Below are 27,871 nucleotides of genomic sequence, written 5' to 3' on the forward strand. Positions count from 1 at the left end.
AAGAGCTCCAGTCAGGCTGAGCAAGAGCTGGATATCAGGCATGTGAAAGGGGTTACAAAAGAAATATGCAAGCCCAGGAGACATCTGTGCATCTGAGCCAGTGTTGATACATGAGCTTGTTGTGATCACTCTTTGTAAGAGAAGAGGGGGAGAAAATGCAGCCCTTGAGGAAGATCAGTAGAGAACATTAGAAAGGAGGATCAGGAAATGCACCTAAAGCTTTCTTCAAGATCTGACTTACTATGCATGAAAGCTGTCACAGTGACATTAAACACAAACAAGCTGGCTGCTTACAACAGATTTGATCTCCACATTGTGCCACAATTTGCTTTTCTTCTGAGCAGAGTCAGCTCCGCTTAACACAGCCCAGCTATTTAGTTAAGGATGTAAAGAGGAACAGCCTTTGCTATAATTCGTTTGAGTTTACCTGGCTCCATGGAATTGAACAGAGGTGAAGACCTCCTGAAATTAAACAGACGTATAGGACTGTACCAGATGTACCAGAGACACAAATACCCAAGATCCTCCCTGTGACATTTGGATAGTATTTGAAGAAGCAAGGAGTATTTTTTATTTGCTCTTCATGTGTACACAGGAATGCTGCAATAGCACCAGCAAGCTGTGCACGTGGGCAGGGGAAATTCTGGAAAACTCCTGCACTGGTGCTAAAACCAACAAGTATTCATTTCCCACATCTAAACAACTCAGGAGACTGTATTAATTTTCATATAGGAAAAGGTCAGGTCACTTCAACTTTGAGTTCATCTGGATTTTATCTATTTTGCTAAGAAAAAATGCAAATTATTAAAGAGCCAAGAAGAAATTTCGCACAGTGTAAAATGTCTTTCAATAACCAAGCTTCCATAACCTGAAAGTTGGTAATAACCTGCTTTGTGAATCACTTTTTACTGTCATTCAACACTATATATTCCTTTCTCATGCAGAAGGTGAGGAGCAGTAACATACATGAGTTTCTTAATGCTATCAAAAGTACCTGAAGACTGTAAGATTTTATCTGCATCCTTTTTCCCATCAGTAGGAAGCAGTCAGGTCTTCCTCACACAAAGAGAGAAAATCAAGGCTCAGGGAGCCTGGGAGCCAGAGCAGTACCTATTTAAAAAATGTGCCCCTTAATGGTTTGCCAAATATTACATTGGGAATTTACAGCTAGGCAGAAAAGTGGATGTGTGTGGCTTTGTCCTGGTTTGGGACAGGGATGAAGTATTCACAAGGATGGCCTTAGTCTGTATGGTAGCATGATTTTTTAAAAATAAAGTGGAATGTTTGAAGGAGATGAGGATAATAGTGCTGCCATCTGCCCAGGACTTGAGCTGGGGAAAGTGATTAAAGGGAGCTGAAGGGAGCTGAACAGCCAGGAGAGAAAGCTGAAAAGAGCTTTAGTTTGCAGCACAATGCTTCTGGCCTCTGGCTGAAAAGAGAGCAGAAGCAAGCATAAGCCTCTGCGACATTTCCAATGAAAGGACAAACCTTTTGTACTACCTGCAGGGGGACAAAGGGCAGTAAGCACCTGGTGGGACCACCAGCTGGAAAGCAGGGAAGTGAAGAGGCAGTGGCAGCTCTTGGAATGATGAATGCTTTTTTGTTCCTTCAGAGTTTTGTATCAGGTGGATTGCTGACAGCAGGTTTCTGTTTCCCTGGTATGAATATGAACCAGATCCTGACTTAACACAGGCCAGCTTATTCACTGGCCTAGTTTGTATGAGCCTGTAGACTCTCCATCCCAGTCGGGCTGAAAAGGTCTTTATGCTATCAAAAATTTTCTTTCCTGTTTGGCGCTAATAACTCATTCCTGGTAATGCAAAATTAATTCTGGATATTGTCAATGCATGATCCTGTATGTTGTTACCAGCAGCTTCCCATGCCAAGAGTCCACCTGGCTTCCCACCAGCTTGTTTCTCCAAGGGGTTGTACAAGGGAATGGACTCTACTGCTGAATTTGCAGATTTGTTATTGCTGTTTGTAAAGATTCGGCACGGCATCAAAAGCAATAATCCAGTCTGTCAGACTGCAGTTTTCAAAGAGGTTATTGAATCCAGAGAGAACTGGAGACTAAATTCCTTCTCTGGTGGCTTTGAAAATCAGTAATTTCTGTGCTAAGAATTGACTTTTAGTTTACCTCTCATTCAGTAACTGATAATCTCTTTGTCCCCTTTGGGTCATATTAAGTTACAGTAGAAAATCTGTTTTCCATGTGAGGAGACAACAAATGAGCAAAGAAAAGTGGGAGCTCTGCCTAAGCAGCTCCTAAAATGCGCTGCAGTGTTTGTTTTATGTAAATGTATTTCCTTTTATAACCTACCTGCTTGGCACTCCAAACATGCACACACTTTTGAAGAAACAATATCCAAATAATTTACTTCCAGAAAAAGGCAATTTTCTGTAAGGTAAAAACAGGAACAGCATAAAATGGTGCATAAAGCCCAAAAATCATAAGCAGGCATGGAACTTTAATATATATATGTGGTTTCTGCATCCTTTGTTGAAATCCATCCCCACTGGGTAATTTTTATCCTTAGTAAAAATAGAGTTTGGGGTAAGAACTACAAGATGCAGACTTGTTTCAGCTGAAATCACAAGTATTTTAAAGAGATGGAATGTACAGAGCAGTATTTGATCAATCAGAAATATGCAAGTTTTCTCTAACCTCCTTAATACTGTAATAATTGGTTCCGAATGTGAAAGCAATAAATAAAATTCTCATTGTTTTGTTCTGCTTTCTTCCCAAGAGGCCAAGGTTTTCAAATTTTCACACTCAGATTTTTATCAAAATAAAGATTATGCAGTTTTATCTCATCAATTTTTGATTGTTATCTGCCTGCCCATTATTTTGAATTACAGTGTTGTTCCCAAGGAATTAAGACTACTATCTACATTTACAAGGCAATGAATAGAACACCAAAGCAAGTTGTTTAGTAAGTAGTTTAGCTTGTGTGTAAAAATTATTGTCATCTATGAATGGGATGGCAAATCCAAGAAACCCAATCCCTATCTAGACAATGATTGTCTGTAATGCCTTTGCAATTCTAGTTGCAATGTAGACAACAAGAAGTTGCATGGAAAGTTCATGCAATGCACAATTTCAATCTACAGTTCTGAAATCCTAGAAGGAAAACTGCATCTAAATGATACCTACAAAATAAAGAATGTAGCCTAATGATACCAATTCTTACTTACTGCAATTTTGTTGGTCATGAAAACAGAACAAACAATTAATCAGAATAAAAGTCACGAAATCTGTATTTCAAAATATTTAACTATTTCTGAAGGAAAATTCCATGAATTGTGAAACTATTCTGACTTCAAACACAAAAAATTTTGTGGGGATAATGCTGGCCTTGCAATGGAGCCACTAAGATACAAATCAAGTTTATTAGCAAGTTCCTGTAAAAGAATAAAAAAATCATCACAGTGATAAAAAAAAACCTGCTATAAACAAAGTGAAACCTAAATGTTGTGAACAAAAAACATTAAAGTGAATATAAACATAAAATACATTGCATACAGAGTAGCACTAGCCAATTTTGCTGGCTTACACAAATGCTGTGCATTTGGCAAGGGTGTCATAAAACATGATGTGTGAACAGAGCTGGACAGGTGGCTTCTCTAGGGCTGCTGTGGTTTTCCTTTGATGATGTCTCCAAGATGACTGCTTTGGAACCACACAGTTCTTACCCCCCTGCAGCTTAAAAAAACTTTCATGACAAAGACATCATTATATGATACTATTTTTAGCACTGAAGTATGTCAAACCAGCCTGGTTTTTATCTGTAGTACTGCAGCCAGTCTAAACTCCCTGCTAACATCATCTGTCGAGCAGTGTTGGAACTGAGTCAGGCAGCCTCCTGACTCTGCCCCTCTTTGGCAACCCTGCAGTGTCCAAACCCACCTCATGGGCACTGCTCTTGTCACCTCTGCAGAGCTCCAGGGGAAAAGGCTCTGCAGGCAGTGCTGGCTGTTTGCCCAGCAGATCAGCCAACACCAGGTTTTAGAGTCTACTCCACGGTTCAGCATCCTTAAAAAAGGGCACAGCAGGTGAACTGGAAGCAGGAGAACAAGAGGTCACACATGTGGGCATGCCAACCCACGCTGTGGTGGGACCAGAGAGACATCTGCATTTGCTCTTCCTCTGAACTTCTCCCCAACAGCCAAGAAGCAAAGGCACAGGCAGGCCCTAACTTCACACACATTTTATACCCAGAGATCCAAAAGACACCCAGCAGTTTGCATTTCATTAAAAGGCTCCCATTATGCAGGCTTAGCAATTTTCTCTTTTAATTGCTTCTAAAAGCAGATACTTGTCTGCTGGAAAACCTTGCCTTCTGCAGATACAAGGCTGCAGGAATGATTCTGTGTCTTCTATATAAGATAAATCTATATTATACAGAAGATCATAAATGCACATTTCAAAAAAATATATGGCTATTTTGGGTACAATGTAATGTTTTTTCATGCTTTGACACAATGCAAAATTCAACTTAATTCATATATTTCATTCAGAAATCTAAAATCCACTAATTTTGTGGTAAAATGTCCAGGGTTCAATTTGTTTGTACACTTTCAGTGACTAAAAGAGCTAACTCAGAAATAAATGGAACATAAAAAAAGGAAAAATCATCTGCATAAATGGAGAGAAAATGTTTAATCTTCCAGGAGTTAAAAGAACCAGGAGATTTAATATTGCAACATGATGACAGCCTGCCAACCCAGTGAAATAATCAGTATCTTTTACTAAATTTCAAGCATTGCTACAGCTAATTTCCAAGTTGATGAAAAAGCTCCTACAGAATTGGAAAAAGTTGGCATCAGCCTGTCAGAAATCCTGTTTTATTGTAAAAAAGCAGATTCAGTTTGAAATAACTTCTCTGCAGACAGGCAGAGACCCTGAAACCCTGTAACCCTGAATCAAATCAACTGCCTTTTTGAAGAATTGCATTCACAAAACCCCCCAAAATTTAGAATTTCTTTAATGGTTCCTTCAGAATCCAATCCAGCACGGAGATTAAAAAAAAAAACAAACCCTCTCAATTTGTTAGGGAAAAACATTACAATTTTATAGGGCTTCTTTCAGCTGTGCACCAGCTCAAGTACTCACTAAACACAGGCAGGAAAACTTCTTCCCAACCAGCTCTAAACAAAATTATTTTACTGGTCATTTTGCTACCATGGTAACTCTGGGCTGCGGGGTCAGAGGAAAAGCCAAATGCCTTTTTATCTCAGCAGCTGGTGTTTGTTAGGAGGGCTTGCCCAGAGGAGTGCATGGTATAAATGAATGTGTGTCCTGTGCTCTTGGGCAGGAGCTGGAGCTGCCTGGTATCTGCCTACAGGCATTCCAGAGGATGATGGGAAGAGTGAGTTCTAGTATAGGGAACACTTTGTAGGATGATGGGATCATTCAGGAGCTCTCCAATATCCACCCTGCTGCCCAAAGCTACAAGATCAGGGCTTTATCCCAGAAAAGCTCAGAGGATGGGAATGGCACAACTTTTGAGTAACTTTCTCCACTGTTTGTCTTCTCATGGTGAAAAAGTTTTCTGAGTATTTGTTCTGAGGCTCTTGTTCAAGCCTGCATCTCTGTTCCTCCCACCATGCACCACTGTGAAGTGCCCATCTCTCTCCTCCACACCCTGCCCCTGGGGCCAGACTGACAGTGGGACTCCCCCACTCCAGCCTCTCATGGCTGTGCAGGTGCAGCCACACTTTCCTTTCATGAAATATAACAGGAGAAGCAAGAGGGTGTGTGAAAATATATCTCTGGATGATTTCCAAAGCTACAAAACTGTGGAAACAATTTCCTTACTTCTTAAAACCAGTGAAAACTTCAGAAGTGGGGCTCAAAAGGCACCCATCACTTGAGAGAGCAAAGCTGACCTAAGTTTGAGCTGAACACCCTGGGGTAGTACAGTGAAAAATCTCCAGGCCTTAATTTTTTGGTACCTGGACTTCCTGCTGTCAAAGCACTTGTTTATAGTTCATTTAAAGAACATAAATAATTCACTTCCCTTCTTTCCATCTCTTGTTTCCATGACACCTGGAAGCTTGACTCAGACTGTTACCCAAAGGGCAGCTTTCCAACCCAGGAGACCCTGGGACAGGTACATGTGAACACATACATATGCCCGGGCAGGAACCTACCTGGACTTGCACATCAATAATCAGTCATTAAAAACCACCAGGCTGACATAAGAATGTACAGAGGTTGTGCTGGATGAAATGTTCATGTAGCACCATATTGAGCAGTGGGTGATTAAGGTGAGAGAACTGGGTGATTATGCAAAGAGAATTATACTACTTATCAGCCATCTAGAGGTTAGGGATTTAAGAATTTTCTATCCACCATGTTCAGGGATCTTGATGGATTTGTCTTCCATGACCCCTCCAATGCTTTTTGAACCCATGATATGCGCAGCAATCTATTAAAATGAGCTCCACAATTTATTTATGACATACGAAGAAGAAAAATTCATTTATTTTAAGCTGCTGCATGATGGCCACCCTGGGTGTTCTATAGTTCCTGCACAACAAAATCCAGCAAATTCCAGACTCCTAATTACCTTTGAATCATTCACAATTTTTTATAGGTCTCATCCCTCCTTCTGAGTCATCTCTCTCCCAAGGTAAACAAGTTGCACTTACACAGCTGCCATTCTCTGTCTCTCATCTTTTTTGTTCCCATTCTTTGTATCTTTCCTACACCTGTTAGACACATATTTGAGGTGAGGAATTCAGGCATGTGCACACACAGTACAGATGAGCTACAGGATTTTACAATGACATAGTAAAATGTGATCTATTTATTTCTCCTTGTTCTCTAACACTGTAGTTACCATTATATTCAAAAGAATATTGAATGGACTCTACAATTTTGACCTCAAAATTGAAACCACTGAGAAAACAGAGCTATTTCCCTAACATGACATTCTGAACATAGCACATATCTGGTCTGAGGAAAATATAAGGAAAACTCCAGAAAATGATAATGGCATGACCTGCTCATAGAAGCTGTTAAGTTAGTTACTTTACAAGTTTGATGGGAAACCCATTCAGTTTGGATCAATAATGACTTCCGAAAATCACAACACAAAACCTGTGGACAGGTTTAATATAAATGTGCTTTATTGCAGAGAAGTTACATTATTTACATGCTGCAACACATTACAACATAAATCTATCAAGTATTTCATGGTGGATGCTGTTGGTTGCCAGATAACATTGTCATAAGAACCACATTATAAAGTGAAGAGACTTACAGCTTTATATACTCTACAACTTGGAGTAGCTAAAATTTTAAAAGTCAAAGGCAGTGTTTGCTCAGGCCTGCCTGTTGTCATATGCATGCAAAAGCCTAAGGAGAGCAAATATAAATGTCTTGTCTGGTTTCAGGTCTATGATGCCACCAAAGCTGATGATAGGTGTGCACTGATTTATATTTTAAAGCACATAATCTTGCATAAATTATACAAGTCTAATAAGATTGGTATAAATCTAATTACTTATAAACCATGGCTTAGAAATGAAGGAGAAATGCAGCTTGCACATGCATTTAGAAGGACAACCCAGCAAATGTTTCTGACCTTCATGTTTATTGTCTTTTCTCTTAACAGATCTGCTAGAGAACGTCTTTATAACACCTTTACTCTAGAGTTGCACTTCTCTTGGCTAAACAATGACAATGAAATTCCAGAAAAAGACATCTAAGCAATCTAGTCAATATATGCTGGTGGAGAAAAATCTATGAAACACAAAACATTATTTATGTCTAACTCAGTATGTCTTCATTAAGCAATGCTTCTAGCAGCATCATAGTGAAATAGGATAGTTGAGTGAAGTTTGGCCCCTCATTTTCTTAAATGTGAAATAATTTAAGTCCCAATTGAATCTGTAGCCCAAAGATCAGTTGCTAAATAAACTGAGGAAAGCTTTTTTGGTTTCTAAAGGAAAGTTTCCCAATTGTGTCAGTCTTAGGGGATGTGACTACAATGAGCCTAAAGAACCACATCTGACAGCTTTTAAGAAGTGAGGGAAAGGGTCAGGACAAAAGAAATCTAAACCAAACAAGAATATACAAGCCATTGCCTTCCCTGGTTAACCAGCCATTGCTTTTTGCTTTCTGTGCAGCTGGGCTGTTTTACACCAGCCAAGGAGTAGGCTTTGTTTCTGTGTTTCTAATGACGTTACCTTTCCAAACAGAAAGAAAGGGAAAGGAAACCAAGCAAGTACAGCTATACAGCGGTGGCACAGACACAGTCATGCACGACGGGCTCCATCCTGCCAGGACTGCAAGGGGCAGTGGTGCTGTGCAGACACTCTGCCGACGCGGATCCCCTCGTCCTCGGAGCACGAGGCACCTCGACAGAGCTCCTGCAGAGCAGGGCATGGGCAGTGTGGCCTTGCTCAGCTCTGAGATAAAGGATGGAGGGCCAGATGAGCAAGGGTGCCAGGGCTGGGACCTGCTCCTTGCAACCATCTGTCTCCAAGAGGCAGTGAGTACATACAGAGATCTCCTTCCCCAGTCCCTCCGTGGATGTCTGCTTGTAACCTCACAGTGGGGCTCCCGAAAATGAGCCAGGGCAGCCTGCCATAAGCTGTCCCCCCGTCCCAATCCCAAAAACCACTGCTGAGACTGCAGAACTTCCCTTCAAGGATGGGAGAGGTTTAAGGTTGTCACCATTTCAGCAGGTTTAAAACTGTGTATTTCTCTGCACACAGGGTCAGTGTGCTCCTGGAGGCCTCCCAAAAAGCTCTGTTCCAAGGATAGACTTCTTCCCATGGAAATTCAGGGTTATTTTCTCTCGGAAAAGCTGACCAAGTCCCACTGAAGTTGACAAGACAAGTTACAGACAAATCCCATGGGTGTCTGGGACTGGGAAGGGAGAATCTGAGCACACCAGGTCTCATCTCAACCCTTTTCCACACCAAGGACAGAGCTGGATTTGGGCTGCACATAGGATGCTAGTGGCCCCGTGTGTGCAAAGTGGGTGCACTGATGTCCAAAGCAACCAGACTCATATGCCTGACTCCCTTTCATGGGTGGAAAAGGGATTCTGGGCTGAAGGGTCCCAGTCAGATCTCCTAGACCATAATTATGCCCTACAAAAGAGGGATGGGAGAGTCAGACAAGCCCAGGGTAGTAAAGACCTAAGTCAGCACATCTCCATGATGGAACTGAGCACTATCCTGGATAACCAGGTTGGCTGGGGCAGTTCAGTCACTTAATCTGGAGCTAATGAGCAGGATTTATAAGTGAGGTAACATATTTAGACAGCACCAAGACCTGAGTCAATTGTCCCCAGCTGGCTCAGGTGTTGGCACATGTGAGGTTTGGGCTTAGCAGCGGCAGTAGGAAAATCAGATCCATCTTGATCTGTCAGTCTAGACATGCCCATAGACTCCTCTCCTTTTTAAAGGACAGAAAAATCCTCATGCCCAAGTTGTCTAAGTCCCTCTGCTCATTGCATTTTATCTTAAGCCACTTTTTCTATGATGCCACAAAAATCAGTTTATACTACATACGTGTATGTGCATGTGTGTATTAGATATGACATTTATATATATATATATTAAACATATATAAATATCTATTTTTATATATATTATATATATTTAACAACACATTCTATTCAATCATCCACATTTCATGTTCTTCCACCGAATCCCATCACTTCTCTCAAATTGCACAAGTTCTTTAGGACTGAGCTGTCTTTGTTTTGGAGTACACTACGTACAGCCAATTCCTGTGAACAGCACTTCACTGGTACTGCATTGAGATGGCTGGGGCTGTTTAATTACTGCTGATCCTCCTCAGAGGAGTTCAACATGTCCTCAGGCCCTGATGGTGAATTGTCACTAAGACTCATAGTTGTGAATGGGCCACCTACGAATTAAGCTCATATGCACGATGAGGACTGCAGCTATTGCTGAAAAGTAGCACTGTATCAAACACCAACTTTTACTGTAAATGTACATGTAAATTTAAAAAAAGTCAAAGCGTTTTGGACAGTTGGAGAGAGATGCCATCATTTCCGTTCCCAGTATCACTTACATTTGCATATATGGGGGAAGAGTAATATTTTGGAGTTCTCACTCCAAGAGCCAATTTTTTGAGTTTTGCCAACAGGGGTAAACAGTACAGTGTTGTTCCATAAATAAAATATCTCCCAGAGCTGTCTGGTGTTAGTAAAACGTGTGATCATTTCTGGGGCATATTCACTGTCATTCTTGCTTGTCATATTTAACAGGATAGGTTCAGTATGAAATACTGAACAAGGTCATGACCATGGATGTTTAAAGTAAAACTTCTCGTCTCTTAGATGATATTTTCCAATTAATAACAAAAACCCCAGATAAGTTGTCCTACCAGTATATGCAGCTAAGACAAATGAATTTCCACTATTAACAAAGTCTATGAGAATTAATAGGGAAGTGCATAACTTACTGCATATAAAACCCCTGAATAACACAGTATCAAACTATAAATATAAATAACAGAGAGTAAACAACAAAAAAAATCACTATATAAATTACAGGAAAGAAAAAAAAATCTCCAAAGCCCAAAATAATTTCCCAATATGAATTATGGCTTCCATAGCCAGTGAAAGATTGCTGCAATTCTGTATATAAACAAAAGGTCTACAGCAGGTATTTTAACTTGCAATTAGAAGACAGTATCTGCAGATTGCATAAATATGTTGTTGTGTCACATAATATCAAAGTTATTTGCAAAAATTATACAATCTGGAATGCTTTAATATGAGACACAACAATGTACTTAAACACACAGTAATAAGAAAATGAAAGCAATCATTTTATAAAATATTCTTGGGATGCATTGAATTAGCAGTGCTATTTAGATTAAATATGTAAAGTGAAAAGTTGTCACTTTAATAAGCTGCTCGTTGGTACCCCTTTTTGCCATCAGGGCATTTTCTGTGCCCCACTTCTGCTGGATCTTTAAAATCCCAAGGGCAAGTTACAGCCAGTTAGGGCATCCAGAAATAATTTGGTTCAGATCTACACTGTGCGTTTGTTATCATCTTATTATTTTTTCTTTTAAAAGAAAATTGATTTGACAAAGGCAGATTTCTTTCATTGATGCAGTAAAATCCTTAGAGCAGGGACCATATTCTGGGCACTGCTAATCACATTGTTGGCACTCAACACATAAATAATAACAACAATAATGATAATTTACTTTGCTTAATGCCTACATATTTGTAGTGATGATTCCCTTGATTTAAGTGATGCTCCTCAGGAATTTTCAGATCCTTTTGGCCTAAGTCCCCTCTTTCTTTCTTGTTGTTTGTCTTCTCAATGTTGCTACTCTCCTCAGTCCAAAAGCCTCTTATTTTCGAGGTGCTGCTGTTTTATTTGCACTTATAGCAGAGGTGTTCAATAAAGCTACACTTCTTTCTGCTTTTGGTAAATCTGCTGTATCATACTCCCAAGGGCAGACTTCAGCTCGAGATGCTAAAGGTTGCTGTACGTAACTACTTGGCTTATGGGAGTTAGATGAAAGCACGTTTCCCTCAGAAGAGGTAATTTTTTTCTGTTCAGCCAATTTATTGAGGTTTTCCTTTTCTGCTGTTTTCTGGGGCAGCTCCTCCCGCTCTCCAGGATGGGTATTAGGTGTATACCTATTAACATTCTCGCACTTCAGCCCAGGAGACACCTGGGACTTGGAATTTGACTGATTTTTCTCTTTTTCAAAGATCTGCTGCTCTTGTGTCTCCTGAGTGGCTGCTTCCACCTTCTCTGAGCTCTTTTGATTTGACTGTTGGTACCCCTCAGGTGTCTTCAGCTTATGATGAGTCTTCCCCTTTGGCTGGGAAGGGTGGTTTTTCTCTGGCTCTGAGGAAGCAATAGACACGTGTTTTTGAGCTTTAGAGTCAAAAGGCACAGGACCAGGAACTTGGTCATATATCTCCCAAGGACAAACTTCTCCTATGTTGAAATTGTCCTTGTGCAGAGACTTACCTGGGCCTGTGTCTGGATTTGCAGGTGTTTGACTAACCTTTTGCTGTTTAATAATTCCAGATTTATGTGCTTTCTTTGTTTCCTCAGACTGGGTAGAGTTTTTCCGGTGGGAATCCTTATGTTCCCCTTTATCGGAGGCTGAGTGCTTTTTGGTGGCCTCCTTACCCTTCTGCTGAGATTTATGAGATTTAGTGCTTTCTTCTAGACTTTGTGTTTTACCTGTTAGTCCCAGAGTCTTTTCCTTGGCACTAGCAATAACACTGAGGGATTTTTGTAACACAGATGTTCTTGGATGCAGAGGCTTCTTATCGGCACTTAAATTATGTGCACTTGCTGATTTGCACACCAAAGGGACTGATTCAGTAGAGACAGCTTCAACCTTTTCAGGAGCATTTTTGGTTAATTTGTTACCATTCAAGGAGTCCAGAAGTGTTTTCTCAGAAGCTATAACTTCTGCACTTTCTGTAGTTAAGCCATTTGGTGCTTCTGTTTGATCCCTAACATGATCGTAAGTGCTGTGGGACTTCTTTAAGGAAAAGACTCTGTTTTTCAAAGTATCTTCTTTCGGCTTTGCAGAACTTGTGGAATCCGGTGGGTTTTTCTTCAGTGTAGCCAAGTTCTTCACAGCACTGTGCTCCATCAGGTCCTTCTCATCCCTGGAGCACTGCCTGGTGACTGTCTCAGGGATTTCTGTAATACGCCGCATTATCGAGCGCCCCAAGCCCTTTTTAGAGCACCTTTTTTTCTGGAGATGTGGGTTATTGGCAATCATCTTTTTCCTTTTATAGATTTCAAGCTGAGCATATAGTTTCTTCAACTCATCCTGCAAAGCAAAGTGAATGGCAAAACTAGTGACTACAGTCAAACAAGCAGCCTGATGAATACAAGACCTATTGCTCTAAAAAGGGCATTAAACTCATTTCCCTGTCTTTTCTAATTCTTGAATATGCCATTTCTCCATCAACTTGAACCCCTTTTTTGTCTTAAACTTAAAAAGAAGTTCAACCCTCGTGCACAAACATGTTACTTTCCACAGCATGCACATTTCATACTCATTTATGCTGTTTCAGATTTCTCAATGCTGTAGTGTGTGCTTTCATGCTGAACTCTATAGCTGTTTTTTGTTCTCTGAACATAAGGTCTTTTATCATGTAAAAGAAGAATAAAGTAATTTTCTTCATTAATCAAGTTTTAAAATTTTTATCTTTATAGTTATGTATGTTTATGTATATGTTACATACAAATTACTAATTAAACTGAAACCAAAAGCTGTTTGCACTTCAAAATAATTCAAAGAATCTATGTAAACTGAGTAGCAGTTCTTGCTGAGGATGATTCCTCCTCCTCAGCCACCACTATGACTTTTACTACAACTAGTGATGCAGCATCTCTTCACACTAGTAAATACTGCATGAGAGTTTGCATGACCTGATACCACAATCCTAAAAGATCTAAGCTGGCATTTTCCAGCTGATATCTGCAAAGAGAAACAAATGCATGCAAGTTGGAGTTTTCTTCTAGGAAAAAGTGTTCTTGAAAAGGAATGGAATTTAAATGAGTCCTATGTACCCGAATATCTTCAGGATCCAAACTGTGTTCACTCCATGCTGAGTTGATACTGCTGTTCAGATAGGATCCAGACCGACCCATATCAAGCTCATCTTCATAAGCTTCTGTAGCTATATCATCTCTTGGGTTATTGCTTGAATGTGAAAACTGCAATAAGTATTCACAAAAACAATGCTGCCATGAGTGCAAAGGTTTACTCCAACATCAGTTTAAGAGCTTACAACAGTTTTTGTGGAACCCTTGTACAGATTCGGTGTGATTCTCAAACTCAAAACATTACTTAAGCTTCCTTGGCTTAAGTAGTGTCCCATAGAGTCTCAGTGTTGTATGGAAGGAACTCTTATTAATGATGGCTTAACATGAGAAATCTCAGAAATTTGCATAAGGAAAAAAAATCTCAACTTATTTTGATACTTGTTTGAACCTCTTTAAATGGCATTTCAATTAGGCTGGCATGAAAACAGACTTTCAGATATAATTTCCAATACTGCTGCCAAAACAGTAAGACACTATTTTATACAATACACATCTTAATAATCCTGCAGAAAGCAATTCTCCTAATTTAGATCCTAACCCTGAAAAGAAAGATATAAGGTGGGGGGAAAAAAACCAACATAAAAAAGGAAAAAAAAGAAAAAAAAAAAAAGAAGAAACTAATGAAAAAGTAGACAACTTTTTTCTTCTATGCTTCACCAGGCCCTTGAATCAGGAGTTGGAGTGAGGCTATTATTATTGTTTTGTTCATATTGATTCGCTCATCTGAATTTACTATTGTCCACACAGTCATCTGTCTTCAGGATTTATGAATAGAACTAAACCTTGTGAATCTTAATTGTCTGAATTCTTTGGTGTGTTGGAAGAAAAGTCTGTGCAGTGAAACACAGATAATGAGCTAAAAATGAAAATGCTGATCAGTAGTTATGAGTCAGCTTCAGAAAGGTCAACAAATTTTCTAGGCTAGTTTAAGACAACACCTCTGAAGATGTGTAATATCTCTGAAGATATGTAATAAAGTACATGAATATAAAATAGAAAATATAAGATTATTGCTAAAGACCAGAAAAGTTATTTAAAATAAAACAAGGTTATGCACAATTAAGGCTGCATCAAAGGGTCCCTTTTATGACTGTTCTATGTACATATATTTGACAGTCATCAGCATTCCCTGTTCTGACACACAGGAAAAAGGCAGGAATAGCAGCTTCATTAAGCTGAAAATTCTATCAATCTGAACTGCCTAATGCTCTTTCTTCATATTAAGCTTTCACCTCTACTGCTATTTTGACTCTTGAGCTTTTGATTAATATGATTAGTCATTTTGAAACCCATTAGAAAGTCATTCCTTTAGCTGGGGTACTGTCCTCAGAAGAAAGTTCCACTCCACTCCTGGGGACTGTTGCTAGGGACAGGAGGAGCCACTTGCACATATTCCTGCCCCTGGTGAGATGACACTGGAGCTTCTGGGAGCTGTCTGGGCTGCAGCTCAGGGGCTTTCTCTGCCCTTCCCTGACTCCTGCCATCACCATCTCCCTGTGCCCCCACACACCTCTCCTGGCTCCAGCACCGCTCCTGGCACCCTGCCATGGTCATGTGCCCTCCCAGAGTGCAGCATCTGTCTGTCCCAGGCTCTGACTTGCAAAGGCTTCTCCTTTTTCAGCCTGGAACTGCCAGGTTTAAATCCCCACCTCCCCATCTCATGGCTAGTCCGGCCTCCTGATCCCAGTGGTTCTATGCCCTTGCCTAAATTCTTTGTCTGTTCTCAGCTAACTCTAGCAGCAGCATGGTCATACAAATACCTTAAAAAAAAGTACAATTAGGCAGGACTCTTTCCTTCTTGTGTTAATCATATCAACATTTTAAGTACTTTAAACTTCTAGAATTTTGAAAGCTGAAAGAAAGAAACTTTGAAAATGTATACTTTTTAAAAACAAAACCAATACAGCTTTCAAGGTAAAACAGTCAAATTTTACATCCTTCTTTTCTATCAGTTGCTGCTACATTTACACAGAAATGCTTCTGCATGACAACATTTATCTTCCTCAGACTTGGCAAAAGAAAAGAGACAGCAGATTGAAATACCTTAGGGATCAGAAGTAGCCCAACAGTGACTGTCACAGTCAAATGTGTGTGTGCAAAGAACAGCATCAGCATCCAGTCAGACTGAAGTCTTGAAGAAAGAATGAATCTGAAAATAGAGTTCAGGGTTGCAGTTCACTGCATTTCTCCAGTGCATTAGATTTAGTATCTTCAGTAAACTTTAGGTTTCTTTTCACTGAACGGCCAAACACAACTGGTTTTGTTCTGCACTGTTTTCATACACACTAAAAATTACATCCACACACTTTCCCTATATTCTAAAATTTCAAAACAACTCTGAAAAAAGCAACCAACAAACCAAAATATAAAAAAGAAACATCAGACTTTAAATTATACTGCTTATTCCATATATCTCACTCTATTGAGCTGTCTTTTTGTTTGTGTATAATGTCATCGTTTCTTTGGCCTGAGTTATGGCAGCTTACATACATTAAGGAGCTGAAGGGATGGTTTTAGGTTAAGCACATGTACTATGATGAATTGCAGTGCACTTCATAAACACAGGATGTCCACAGATCACAGCTATTGAGTACAGCTGATAAGCCATCCAAGGGAGAACTGAACTGAAATGCATTTTAACAGGGAGCAGAGAAATGATCTTTACAGCAGGACCGCCCAGCTCACTGCTGTGGGATCCAAGAGCCTGTGAATGCTTGGAAATGAGTGGCTGAACTTGTCAAACAAAACAGTTCCTTGCTGAGCTTTCTAAAGGAGTGGTAGAAGAAGCAGTGCAGTTAAAGCTGAGGCATGCTTGGCTTGTCTGCCTTAGTGAGCTCCCAAAGCCAGGAGCAGTAAGCAGTGCAACGGATGAGCAGGTGTGCTGCTGGCTTGCAATTTCCAGGTTAACAAAAATCATTCAGATAGAAATGACATTTGCAACTTATCCAAGTTCACAGATGCACATTTTGAAGAAGCTTTTGTTAACAGAAATAGTCTGGCATGAAACACTGGCTTACATGCTGTAACAATACAGACATAATTACTTGTTTATTACTTTGTAAATGCAATGTTTTATGAACACAACAAAATATCCCAATTAACTAATTCCTAGAGGGTTCCTGTTGCTTCGGGGTGTGAGAGAACATGAGGAGGCTTAGGCCTGAGATTTAGCAAACTGAACACAACTGCACTAATGAAGATGACATGAGAAACTGATGGATGTAACAAATTAAGAGCAAAAGGTGAACAAAGTTATGACGGTGCTGTAAGGGATGGCAAGACTTCACAGGTGGTTAAGAGGGAGCCATTTGAAAGATGGGCAAACTTCACAGGTAATTGAAGGACCTTTGAGGGAGCAGAACTTGCAAGGTCAGTGGCACTGATGGAACCATATCAGCAACAGCAGATAAAATGGTGATTACCTAGATAATGGCATCACAAATGACAAATTTGAGGACAGATGCAGGAACACTGCGACCAATAGGAAAAAAATAATGAGGGTTGGTTTTTTATTTGGAAGACAAAGAGTGGGACAGATAGAGGATAAGGTAGGTGAGAGAAAAACAAGCATGGAAAGAAGGGGGGGATAAAATGGTTAGTGACATGTAAGCAAGTTGTCACTGTGCTCTCTACCTGATCTATCTCCCATCTTGTCATTAAATCCTTGTTATGTGTGACACCACTCTCTGCATGGTGCATGTGTGCATGTGTGCATGTGTGCATGTGCAATGGATGAACAAACCTTAGGCAGCACGTGGGTGACAGCCCCTGGGAATACCCAAAGTGTCAGAGGAGGAACAGGACCAGGCTGTGTGTGGGACCTGCAGTGGCCCCTGTGGCCAGCCAGGGGCTGTGTGACTGCCCCAAAGGGATTTGCTCAACCTGCAATGGAGCCAGCAGCAGCCAGATCCATCAGACAGATGGAAAGAAAGAAAGCACCCACATCCTGATGGCCACTGCATTTGCTTAACCTTTAACAGATCCAATCCTCAGATTCTGTGAAGGCTTTTTTGCTTGCTTTATGCTGGAGACCTTGACTGATTCAGGTATCCATGCCATACCATGCCTCTGAATGCAAAATCACATTTGTAGTAGCCATTCAGCCCTAGCAAAGATAGGATTTCTATTTGAATGAGATTTTTTCCATATAAATTTTGGGTTTCTCAGTAATATAAGAGAAAGAGTAATACAGGAATTAATACTATGATGATCTGAAGATAATCCAGAATCCACTGTTTCTGAAATGGGAATACTTTCAAACAAAAACAAAATGCAAACAGTTCAAGGTTTTATTTAGTGCTCACATCAATCTTCCATGAGCTTTGGGAGTTTTCAGACTGGATGGCTGCCTTGTAGGTGTCCTTCAAGGCTCCACAGTACTTTCAACTTCATGACAATTCAGGTATGTCATATAAATCTAAGTTTTACATTTCCGCCCTTTCAGTTGCATCCAGAACTTGGCAGGGAAGATAAAAAAAAAAAAAAAAAAAAAAAAAAGGAAATTAAGAGTTGGGCATTTGGGCAGGCAGAAATGGACATAATCTCAGGAGGGACCATGTACATTTTTTTCAATCTTATCTATAAACACTATACAATTCTTCTTCAACAAACCAGCATATTTCAGACAGATGAGAAAGAATCAATACAAAATGTACATTAAAAAAAAAAAAAAAAGAAGAAAAGAAGGAAGAATAGGATCAGCAGATCTTAGGCTGCAGGCACAGGACTGTCAATAAGACAAACTGAAAGACTGAATCCCTTTGTGTCTCCTTCATAAGGAATGTATTAAAATGCCACATTTTCCCCTTTTCCCCTTTCTTTCATCCAAGGTTACTTGCCTCCTGTTCTATTGTTAAAATGAACTTGCAGCCTACAAAAATACCTCTGAACTGTATCTTCTAACATGGCTCAACACACAGTTTAAGAATATACATTAATGGGGAAAAACTGACTGAGAAGCTGCCATATTGGTAATAATAAACTCAAAAGTATTGTAAGTGAATTTTACATCTATTGAGGAATGAAAAGGAAAATGCTGCCATCAAATAAAGACTATTTCAACAATACCTTTGCAGATGTTTGTGTTAGGGAGTATAGATTTTGAGTGTATGTGGGTGTTGAAATACATGGTTAGGAGAAGGGGAAGGGGAAAAAATGGCATGCCTGAAAAATGCAGTGTACTGTATAACAATGATAAGAGAAAAGAGCACCAGGAAGGAACAGAGATGAAGGATTTGCTTTGCTGATGTTTACTCAGAAAAAACCATGAAAGCAAAAATCAAGAAGACAAGGAGACATGTTAGTGCCAAGACAGACGAAGGAACAGAGGAGAATATTTGAAGACTGCCAATGAAGTAATGTAAAAAAAAAAATCTTAGTAGATAAAATCTGTTAGGAGGCAAAAGAAGGTGTGAGAATGTCAGAAGAAAGTCTTAAGAGTTTTTGCAGGATGAGATGAAACTGATGTTATCTTCCTCTTTTGCATTTTCTAGGACCAATTCATTTTTACAGCGTATTCTTTAGGAAAGCCAGATTTAGCAAATTTTCATGCAGCTCTAGCGAAGACCCTTATTTATTTCTTACTACCCAATTAATTTACAAATATGAAATGCAGAGCTCATTACAGACTTCAGAAGAAACATGGGCTTTAAATTAACGATACAGCATTATATGTGTAACAATTTTTTTATGTCAGCATATAAAACACTATGCTTCATGCCCAAACCAGTACAATAATCTTAACATATAGCTGCAGCTCACCAATCTGTTACACATCAGCCAAGTTCATACAAACCAACATTCTTACCTGCTGTTTTTCTAGGGATACAAAACAGTGACTGGTATGTAGATGAAGACAGACAGTGGTATTGCTATACCTAATTTATCATATATACTGAACTTTGACCTAAGAAAATATCACCTAACTACATTGAAAAAAACCCTGATTATAAAATTTCATATTCTTGGATCCCATGGGAACAGTTTTAAGTTTACTAAGCACTTAATTTGCAGAAACAAATATTTATAAGATCTTCCATTATGCATCCTATCCCATTCACCCACTCTAAGTTGCACCATACGAAACCTGAAAGATAAATGGTTAATTACTAGATCTACAGATCACTTGCCTAATTGTATGGAATATAGCAGAGATAATGAGCTCATTGTGAACTGCAACAGCCATATAACGTGGCTCATGAAATGCTGATGGGACTGTCCGCACTGCATAGCAGAGATAAACACCCCACAAGAGGAATAAAAATTCAGCTGTGAGAAGAACAAAAAGAAATAATTTGCAATTAGTTTTATAGATGGAAGGAAATTTGAAGCACTACAGTATCTTCTGTATGTGTGAGAATCTATGCAAAGACAATACACATGTATATAAGTACACACATAGGCAGTCAAACCCTTTTGGATATTGTCACTGTACATGATATATTTGGTTTTAATTTTACACATCTTTTTCCACATCAGGAACCCTTGCATTCATGGTATTTCAGTTTACCAATTGACCAACTTTGAGACAATGTCTAAAAATGTCTTGCTTGCTTTTATAATCAGTACTACAGAATTCTGACATCACTTCAAATGACAAGTATTTTTAATTGTAGCTCTGGTTCCTTTTACAGAGGCAGATATAGTGCTGCTATCAGACTACATGCTTTTTAAGACAACACTTTCATTTCAAAGGTTTATAACTTAGATAAAACAAGATATTTTGTGTTTAAAAAATTCCTCTGTTCAAGACAGTTAATTCTGGTGGTACCCATAATATGACAAGTCACTTCTGAGGGTCTAATGCACTTAAAGCAATGATGTGTTTCTTTTAGGAGAAAAATGAGTAAAGGAAGAAAGGAGAAAAAGTAGAGTGTCTGGATCAGCCTAAACAATTCAGATAGAGACAGCTCATCTGCACCCAACAGTACACTGACTTCAGCTTCCAGTGGACACCCTGATGTGACATCATTTGGACCTTGATAAAAATGAAGTGATTTCCTAACCACTTTAAAAAAAAAAAATTCCTAGAAAAACACCCTACAGCTCTGTCATGCAGTTATGAATAGAGCTGGTGCCAGTCCCTCTTGCCTTGCAGTCTGGGCTGACAATGGCTGGAAGTGTTTGAGTGTCACCCAGTAATGTGCAGTTCATGTTAGACCCCTGCAATGCCAGCACTGCTCCAGACCAGCTGCAGAAACTGTGATCCCATTGTTACTCATACACTTCTTTTATCTTGTTGAATTTTTGCAATAGAAACTACACTTAAATGCAGTAGAATAGAAAATCAATCTTTTTTCAGACTCTTTTTTGCCAGTAATTTTTCTATACTGTAACTAAACCTGGTGATCTGTGACATCACCCTGTGCAACAGGTCAGCAAATAATTACTGGTCTGGTTTCAGTAATGACACAAATGCTTGTGAACCCACCATTAACAGCAGACTAAAATATAATCTCAGCACTGGATATCTCATTAGAACAAACCCTCCAGCACCTCCACTTTTAGTAGTACATGACTGCTGTAACTTATCTATAATATATTGTTACACCATTTTGAAACTTCAAATGCTATTGCTATTAATTCCAGCTAAAATCAATAGAGACGAGTCTGGATAAAATTAATTCAGTCACACAGAGCTCTCTGTGCTATGACAAGAGCTTATTTTGAACTCTGAACAACACTTTGCACATTTCTTCATGAAAAATACATGTCCTATCTCCAAGATCCTATTTTTACTGGAGCACAGCCTTCACAGACCCAGCAGTCTTGCCAGTCACATAAACCCAAACATCTGAAAGGGCATAATCCACCCATACTGCTGTTTTTGGCATCTTCCTCACCAAATCCTAATATAATAAACTTTTTGATCTTTTGACTAAGTAATAGTATGATCTGAGGCCTTACTGGGTATCAAAATGAAAAAAATCTTGGGATGAATCTTCTGAGACTGTGTGTCCCAGTCTGTTTTGAGCTCAGCAAAAACACACATGCAGGTATGTTTTTCCCATATTACTCATACACTTGGGCAAACTGCCTGCTACTTCCATTTAATTTCTAGAAAATTAGCTATGCTATAAAGGAAGTCTGTCATTCTGGTTTCTTAAAAACTCCTGCACAGAATGACTTACAAAGCTATCTTGATCCTGAAGTCTTTCCTGACCAAGTGGAATACAAAACTAGCTTCAATAAAATAAGAATAAAAGGTTTTTACAAATCTTAGCAGTTTGGTTTTTTTTTCTTTAGGTACTTGCCTCACATATGCAGAATCATAGCACTGGAATGTATTGCTCTTCAAATGACTGTAATTTATTGCTTTCATTGCTCCATAATGATTTAGAAGAAATTGAAAAGCAGAAAATTGTTGGAATTAGGCTGCTAAAGCCAGATCACTGTATCTTACTGCCCTGTCTTCTATGGAAACCCTTCATACTAGCACTGCTCAGCAGGGCTCCTCTAACATGCCAGACAACGCCTATTTCCTCACATTTTCCCTTTCATCCAAACTTCCCCTGCTCCCCAACATGAGCAGGAGAACTGAATAGATGAGCTAATTGTGAAATAACAGGCACACTCCACAAAACTACCCAAGGTCTGTTCTTCTTCCTCTTTCTCAGCTGAAGCGAGAGGAGCCCCAAGATTCTTTCTGACTAGAAAGATCAGTTCAAAGTGCTAATAGAGGCTGAGAATTTGAAAGGTTTGGCTTCCAAAGAAATTAAAAAAAAAAAATGTAAAATTTCATTTGCTGAAGGTATTTTTACTTAAACTAAAGAGTGAGGGCCAAATTTTGCGTACTTTTAGAAGAAAAAATGAAAATGCTGTAATTTTGAATTAGTGGGTTTTGGGGTTTTTTGCACACAGAGCAAATGAAAATGAAAAAAAACATACTTCCAAAAAAAAAAAAAAAAAACAACCTAAAAAACAAACCCTCACAAACCTTAAGCATTTTAATTAGCTGGGCTAAGCAGGAAGGCAGGTAACATCTGATCTCCAGATCTGATTAATTCTGAAAATTTCAGTTTTCAGTTTCACAATCATAGTTGCAAGGAGTTCTTTAGACAAGAAGCAATTTCAAAGTATAAATATACTGGAGCATAACAGTAGTTTGTACCATTCAGTGCATAATGCTTTTAGAAAAGCTTTACATTTAGAGCAGAGTTGGCATTCCTGTCTGCAGATAATAATTACTGTGACATCTGGTATGGAACACAAATATGGAAGGGCTCTTAAAACATAAGGTAAAATAACAGAGTTCCTTAACTTGCTAAACCAATATTACAATAATTTCATCAGCAATGACAAAACAGACTGATAGAAAACTGATTTATTATCTAAACCACTAATTAAAAAGATTAAATGTATGATGTAAAAAGCTGTGTTTAGGGGAGAAGACAAGTTCCTATAATTAGCTACACATGGTTAGTGCAATTTGCATCAAAAATCTAAAGGTGTTAAAAATTTGGTTTTTTGCTGTATTTTTTTTCCTACATGGCCTTTTTACATTCTCAATATAAAGTAATGTAACATAATATATTTATTATTGCAATGAATAACAAAGATATAACTAATGATAGATAGATAGATAGATAGATAGATAGATAGATAGATAGATAGATAGATAGATAGATAGATAGATAGATAGATAGATAGATGGACAGATAGATAATTGAGTATATCTGGCCACCATGCAGCAAGGTTCTAATGTACAATTCATCCCTCTCTTAGATTTTTTATGGGACACCACTGACTGCACCAAATATCTTTAATGGTCAAAATCTATGAAATGTGATATGAGATTCCTATTTGGCTTGCTGAATAATTTTCCACTAAAAGTCTGGTGTAGAAAAGTGACTTTCTGACTAAATAAATATCTTAGCATACTGCATACCTGTCTAGAGCAAACTCAAAGCTTAAAACACATGATCTTGTTCCTATGATTTAGCACAAGGCTTATAAATTATCCCATTTCATATATTAAGCACAAAACCTAAATACCCTTCCTTTCCCCTTCTGAAAAAATTATGGAAATTCCTAGGAGAGTGAGTGAGCTGTCAGCTGTTCTCTGGACAGAAAATGCAGAGTCAAAACAATAAAACATAAAAGAGCTCTGAAAAAAACCTTGCAGCAGTTCTCTATAATTGTCCAAAACAGGCATTTAGATTTGGGAGAAAATCTTTGATAGCTAAGAGGTTAAGAAACAGCACAGTTGCTTTAAAGGCATAAATGGATGCAGATATGAATGGAAGGTAAGAGATGAAAATGTAAAGTGACCTCAATAAGTCATGTGCACAAATGAATTAGTCTTTAAATATCTCTCTTCTTAGTCACTACCTACTTCTTATCCACAGAACCTTTTATCTGGTCTTTGCATTATCTGATCAACCTCCTTAATATACTCGTTGGTGCTTAAAAATCAGGATTCTTCCTTGTCTTCATGATGCTGATTATGTTTTTGGAAAATGAAGCAATTTGGAGCACTTACCTTAATCATCCAACACACTGGGCCGGTGCCAGTTACAATGCCTGTTACTATGAAGAGTGAGCCATGTCCACTCACTTGAGATCTTTTTAGGCCACTGCTCATATTCTGCATCTTCTGATAATGAAGGACTATGCTATATATCCATAGTTTGTGGTATGTGTCTGCTTCACAGAAAAGGATAGACTTAGGGTTGTTATTACTGACTTAATCAAACTTCCTCAGAAGATCTGGGTTAACATATTTTCTAGGTTTTGCTAAACCTGCAGTGGTCTGTGTTGCTCTGAGCAGAAGCAAATCCCCTCGTTAATCCATTGCTGCTTTCACTCCTGCTATGCAGATGTCTGTACTCCACCTAATCAAGGCTGCCTAATGAAGAAGGCTCTGCAATTTGTTGCAAACGACATTTGGATGTCTAGTGAACGACAGGAAAGACTGCAAGGGGGGAGAGCGGTCTAGAACACATACACAACTGACTTCTAACTCTGCTTGTGCCTCTGGCTCGTATTCTCATATTCTATGAATATGAAAAAAAAAGCATTTGAGGTCCCCATTCAATCCAAACTTTGCATAAGTCATCATTTTTTGCAGAAGTGGGAGCCTTTTTCTTGCTATTTGGGTGCCAAATACACATTTTGCTGTGATTTGCAGCAAAAATAGCATGCAGGGCTGTATTTGTAGCCAGTGAGACCATAAAAATGTTGCAAATATATTTTACTAAGCTCTGTAACTGAGCCAAAGGCATTGCAACATGGACAACCATATTAAATGGACCATATAACCTTAATCTCACTGTGCCTCAGCTCTGCCTGTGTAAAATGGGGATAATGCCACCCTGCCATTCAGAACAACAGTGGAAATAAATTTACCCATATTTGTGAAGAGCTTAAGTCCTAAAATGTGGGCTTCCTTAATGCCATGGTCAGGGGAGGAATGTGAATTACTTCAGACTGTCCTGTTTGCTTCTCAGCCCTCCTAGTCTGGCAGAAATACCTTTCTCTTCATTCTCTTCTTCATGCCAGCCCCTTGGTGAAGATGGCTGGAGCCAGGACACCCATTCCTGTGCCCACCCGCATTCTGCTGTCCAGAAGCGACTTGCAAAAAGAAGACAGCCCTGAAAGATTAAAGCCCATTTTCATGGCTCTGTATGAAGCTTTATTTTTGACCACACTTACTTGTTTAAAAAGCACCACCATAGGCAAACCAGGCCACTGCTCCCCAGGGATGGTGACGTTAAAGCTGTGATTTGCTTAAGTTCAACTGGTATTCTGAACTCTACAGTCTTGGTAAAATAGTACTGTTCCAACAATTATACCATTTTTCCCCATGTTTTAAACTCTAATTACTGATTACCACTCTACTTACATCCATAGCACAGCTATGACAACTCATCTATTTCTCTACCACACTTCACTACATTTTAAATCCCATTTACTGAGATGAAGTGAGCTATGGATCTGGAAGCACAGCTCTTCCATCCGTTCATTCACTCAGGGTGCCAGCTGGAGCTGAGCATGCACCATTTTAAAACTGGAAAAAAATTGTGTCCTCAATTGCTCCTGTGTTGCCAGCCAACGCAATCTCTTTCTGCATCGCTGTGTCCAATCTCCCACCTGGAGAGTTGCACCATGTCATAGGAGAAGCTTTTTTCTTCAGCTGAAAGGATTTTCATATATTTCAATGAACTGTGATTACAAGTCTTTAGTGATGAGTTATTCCTAGCAAATTATAAATTACCAGAGGTTTATCTGTCTCTCCCACCATATCTCAGCATCATTTTAATTAGCTATGCACAGCAATGAAGAGAGCTATTTCTGGTAAAAGAATTGATGGTACCAGATTCAGACTTTTTTTCCTCCCAGAACTTCCATGGCCTGTGGCTGTAAAGGCTGAGAGAGAAGAGTGGGGTCCTTGGGTTGGTGGGAGGCACAGCATACTCTGTCCCCCAAACTGTTACAGGACTGCCTTGCAGGTCTACTCAAAGCGATGCAAGAGCCAAGCAGACCATGGTCTGTGGATCCCATGGCTTCAGGGTGACCTAGATATGGCTTTTGCTGGCAGTGGAGACATACCCATTGACTTGAGTGTGACCAACAGACCTAGGAGTCTCACTGTGCCAAACCAGTGCTAAGCCAGTCTCAGGTCTCTAGGAGCTCCTCTCATTTCTGCACTCCTTTTAGCCCTTATACTCAAGCATTTCCTTACTTCTTCTAGAATTAATTTTCTTACTTCCTCTGTCCTGCCTCATGACTTCCACAGCTCACTGTTGTTACTAAAGTCAGCTGGACACTCTTCTTGTCTCCACGAGCCCCATCAACCTCTCTGCTTGTGCGTGGATGAAAGAGGGAGAAGAGGATCAGCTGAAAACTGGCTGAGTGTGGGACGCCTTCTCTCACATCTTAAAGAGGATAAAAGCAAATGCCAATGGCATCCAAAGTACTTAAAGTGTTGGAAAGATTTGGAGCAGTACCAGTAGTGGACTCCAAAAAGAGTGGTGCAAATACAAGAGGAAGTCAGAACACCTTCCAGCCTCTCCCAAACCACAGGAAACTTGCAGAAGCAACTAAATGTGTCATTCACAAACACAGAAATACGTGGCCCAGGCAACACAAACATGGTTTCATGGGCAGAAATATTTTGTAGGAATCATGCCTAAATAAAGGATATGGGATTTCACTTACCACATACCAGGTAACAAGAGAAAGCAATGTTACTGCAGGGGGTAATGCAACCCAGAGTGCTAAACCTGGGGGTTCCAGCAGCACTCCCCATCTTTGGTGCTGTCCCTCATCCTCTTCCAGATTTACCTTATCCTAGAGATGAGTGCCATAAAACTGCACACAGTGCTGGTGATGTGGACTGTGGAAGGACTGCTGAAGAGGTGTGCAGGGTGCCAGGAGGAGTAGCTTACAAGCAGAAAAGAGACAGAGCTGAAGGTACTTTGTAAAACACTGTTCTTTTTCTATTTCTGCTGCAAACATTTTATACAACCCTGGCCTTATCACTTAGATAAGCTTTTCACAAGTGATCACTATTTTTACATGATATACTTTTTGAGTATCTAATGTGAGAAATGAATTCAACATCAGTGTTGAATTCTAAGCATCTCCAGGTTGTGCTTTCCACAGAGGAGACTATAAACAGTACTCTGAAAAACCAGTCCTTCCATGTCTCAAGACAGACACCGAAAATGGATAATTTTGGCTTTAATCTTTGTGCATTGATGCTAAGAAGAACATGATTAAAAATGTCCATTTGGAAATGAACAGTTCTTTACTCATGTTACTCTGAACAACACACCCCAAATATGGCATAGGGCCACATCAAATGGGGATAACAAAAAGAAATAATAATCACTCATTCACTGAATGCAGCAGAGGGCCTGTAGAAAATTTAATAAAAGAGCCCCATAAGGATGTATTACAATGCCCTAGCTCAAAACTGTACAGGCAGTCTTGATGCCCAGTTTGTCAGAGCCTGTCCTGGCACCTCATGCCCTCGTTAGACACAAAGATTATGTATGTTAAATATCAACAAATGAACAGTGGTAGGGAGTTCTTCTGGGAACAGTCCAAAAATACTCATTTTTTTCCTTCTCCTGGCTGAGAGCATGCAGTAATTATGAGGAAGTTTCATATCTGAAACCCTCCTGATGCCCAAGACCTAAAGCATGACCTACAGATGTGAGGGCCACAGCAGCAGCTCAGCACAGTGGAGCAGCACTGCTCCTGCCAGCCAGAAACCAAACAGGTGCAGGGGAAAAACATCTCCCTGTGCTTAGTTAATACCTGTCATTCA

General features: G+C 39.4%; 1 protein-coding gene across 1 annotated transcript in view; it reads right to left on the reverse strand.

Moving 5' to 3' along the window:
- Window positions 1-7,146: 7,146 nt before the first annotated feature.
- GPR158 (G protein-coupled receptor 158) overlaps window positions 7,147-27,871 on the reverse strand; it is a 181,122-nt gene continuing 160,397 nt past the window's right edge. The window contains exons 8-11 of the mRNA XM_018909303.3: window positions 19,725-19,863; window positions 15,640-15,745; window positions 13,561-13,707; window positions 7,147-12,814 (exon numbers count right to left, since the gene is read on the reverse strand). Coding sequence (XP_018764848.3) covers window positions 11,360-12,814; window positions 13,561-13,707; window positions 15,640-15,745; window positions 19,725-19,863 — 1,847 coding nt within the window. The 3' untranslated portion in view covers window positions 7,147-11,359. The remainder of the gene's footprint in view (window positions 12,815-13,560; window positions 13,708-15,639; window positions 15,746-19,724; window positions 19,864-27,871) is intronic.

This window comes from Serinus canaria, chromosome 2 (genome assembly GCF_022539315.1).
Source record: "Serinus canaria isolate serCan28SL12 chromosome 2, serCan2020, whole genome shotgun sequence".
NCBI classification, from domain to species: domain Eukaryota; kingdom Metazoa; phylum Chordata; class Aves; order Passeriformes; family Fringillidae; genus Serinus; species Serinus canaria.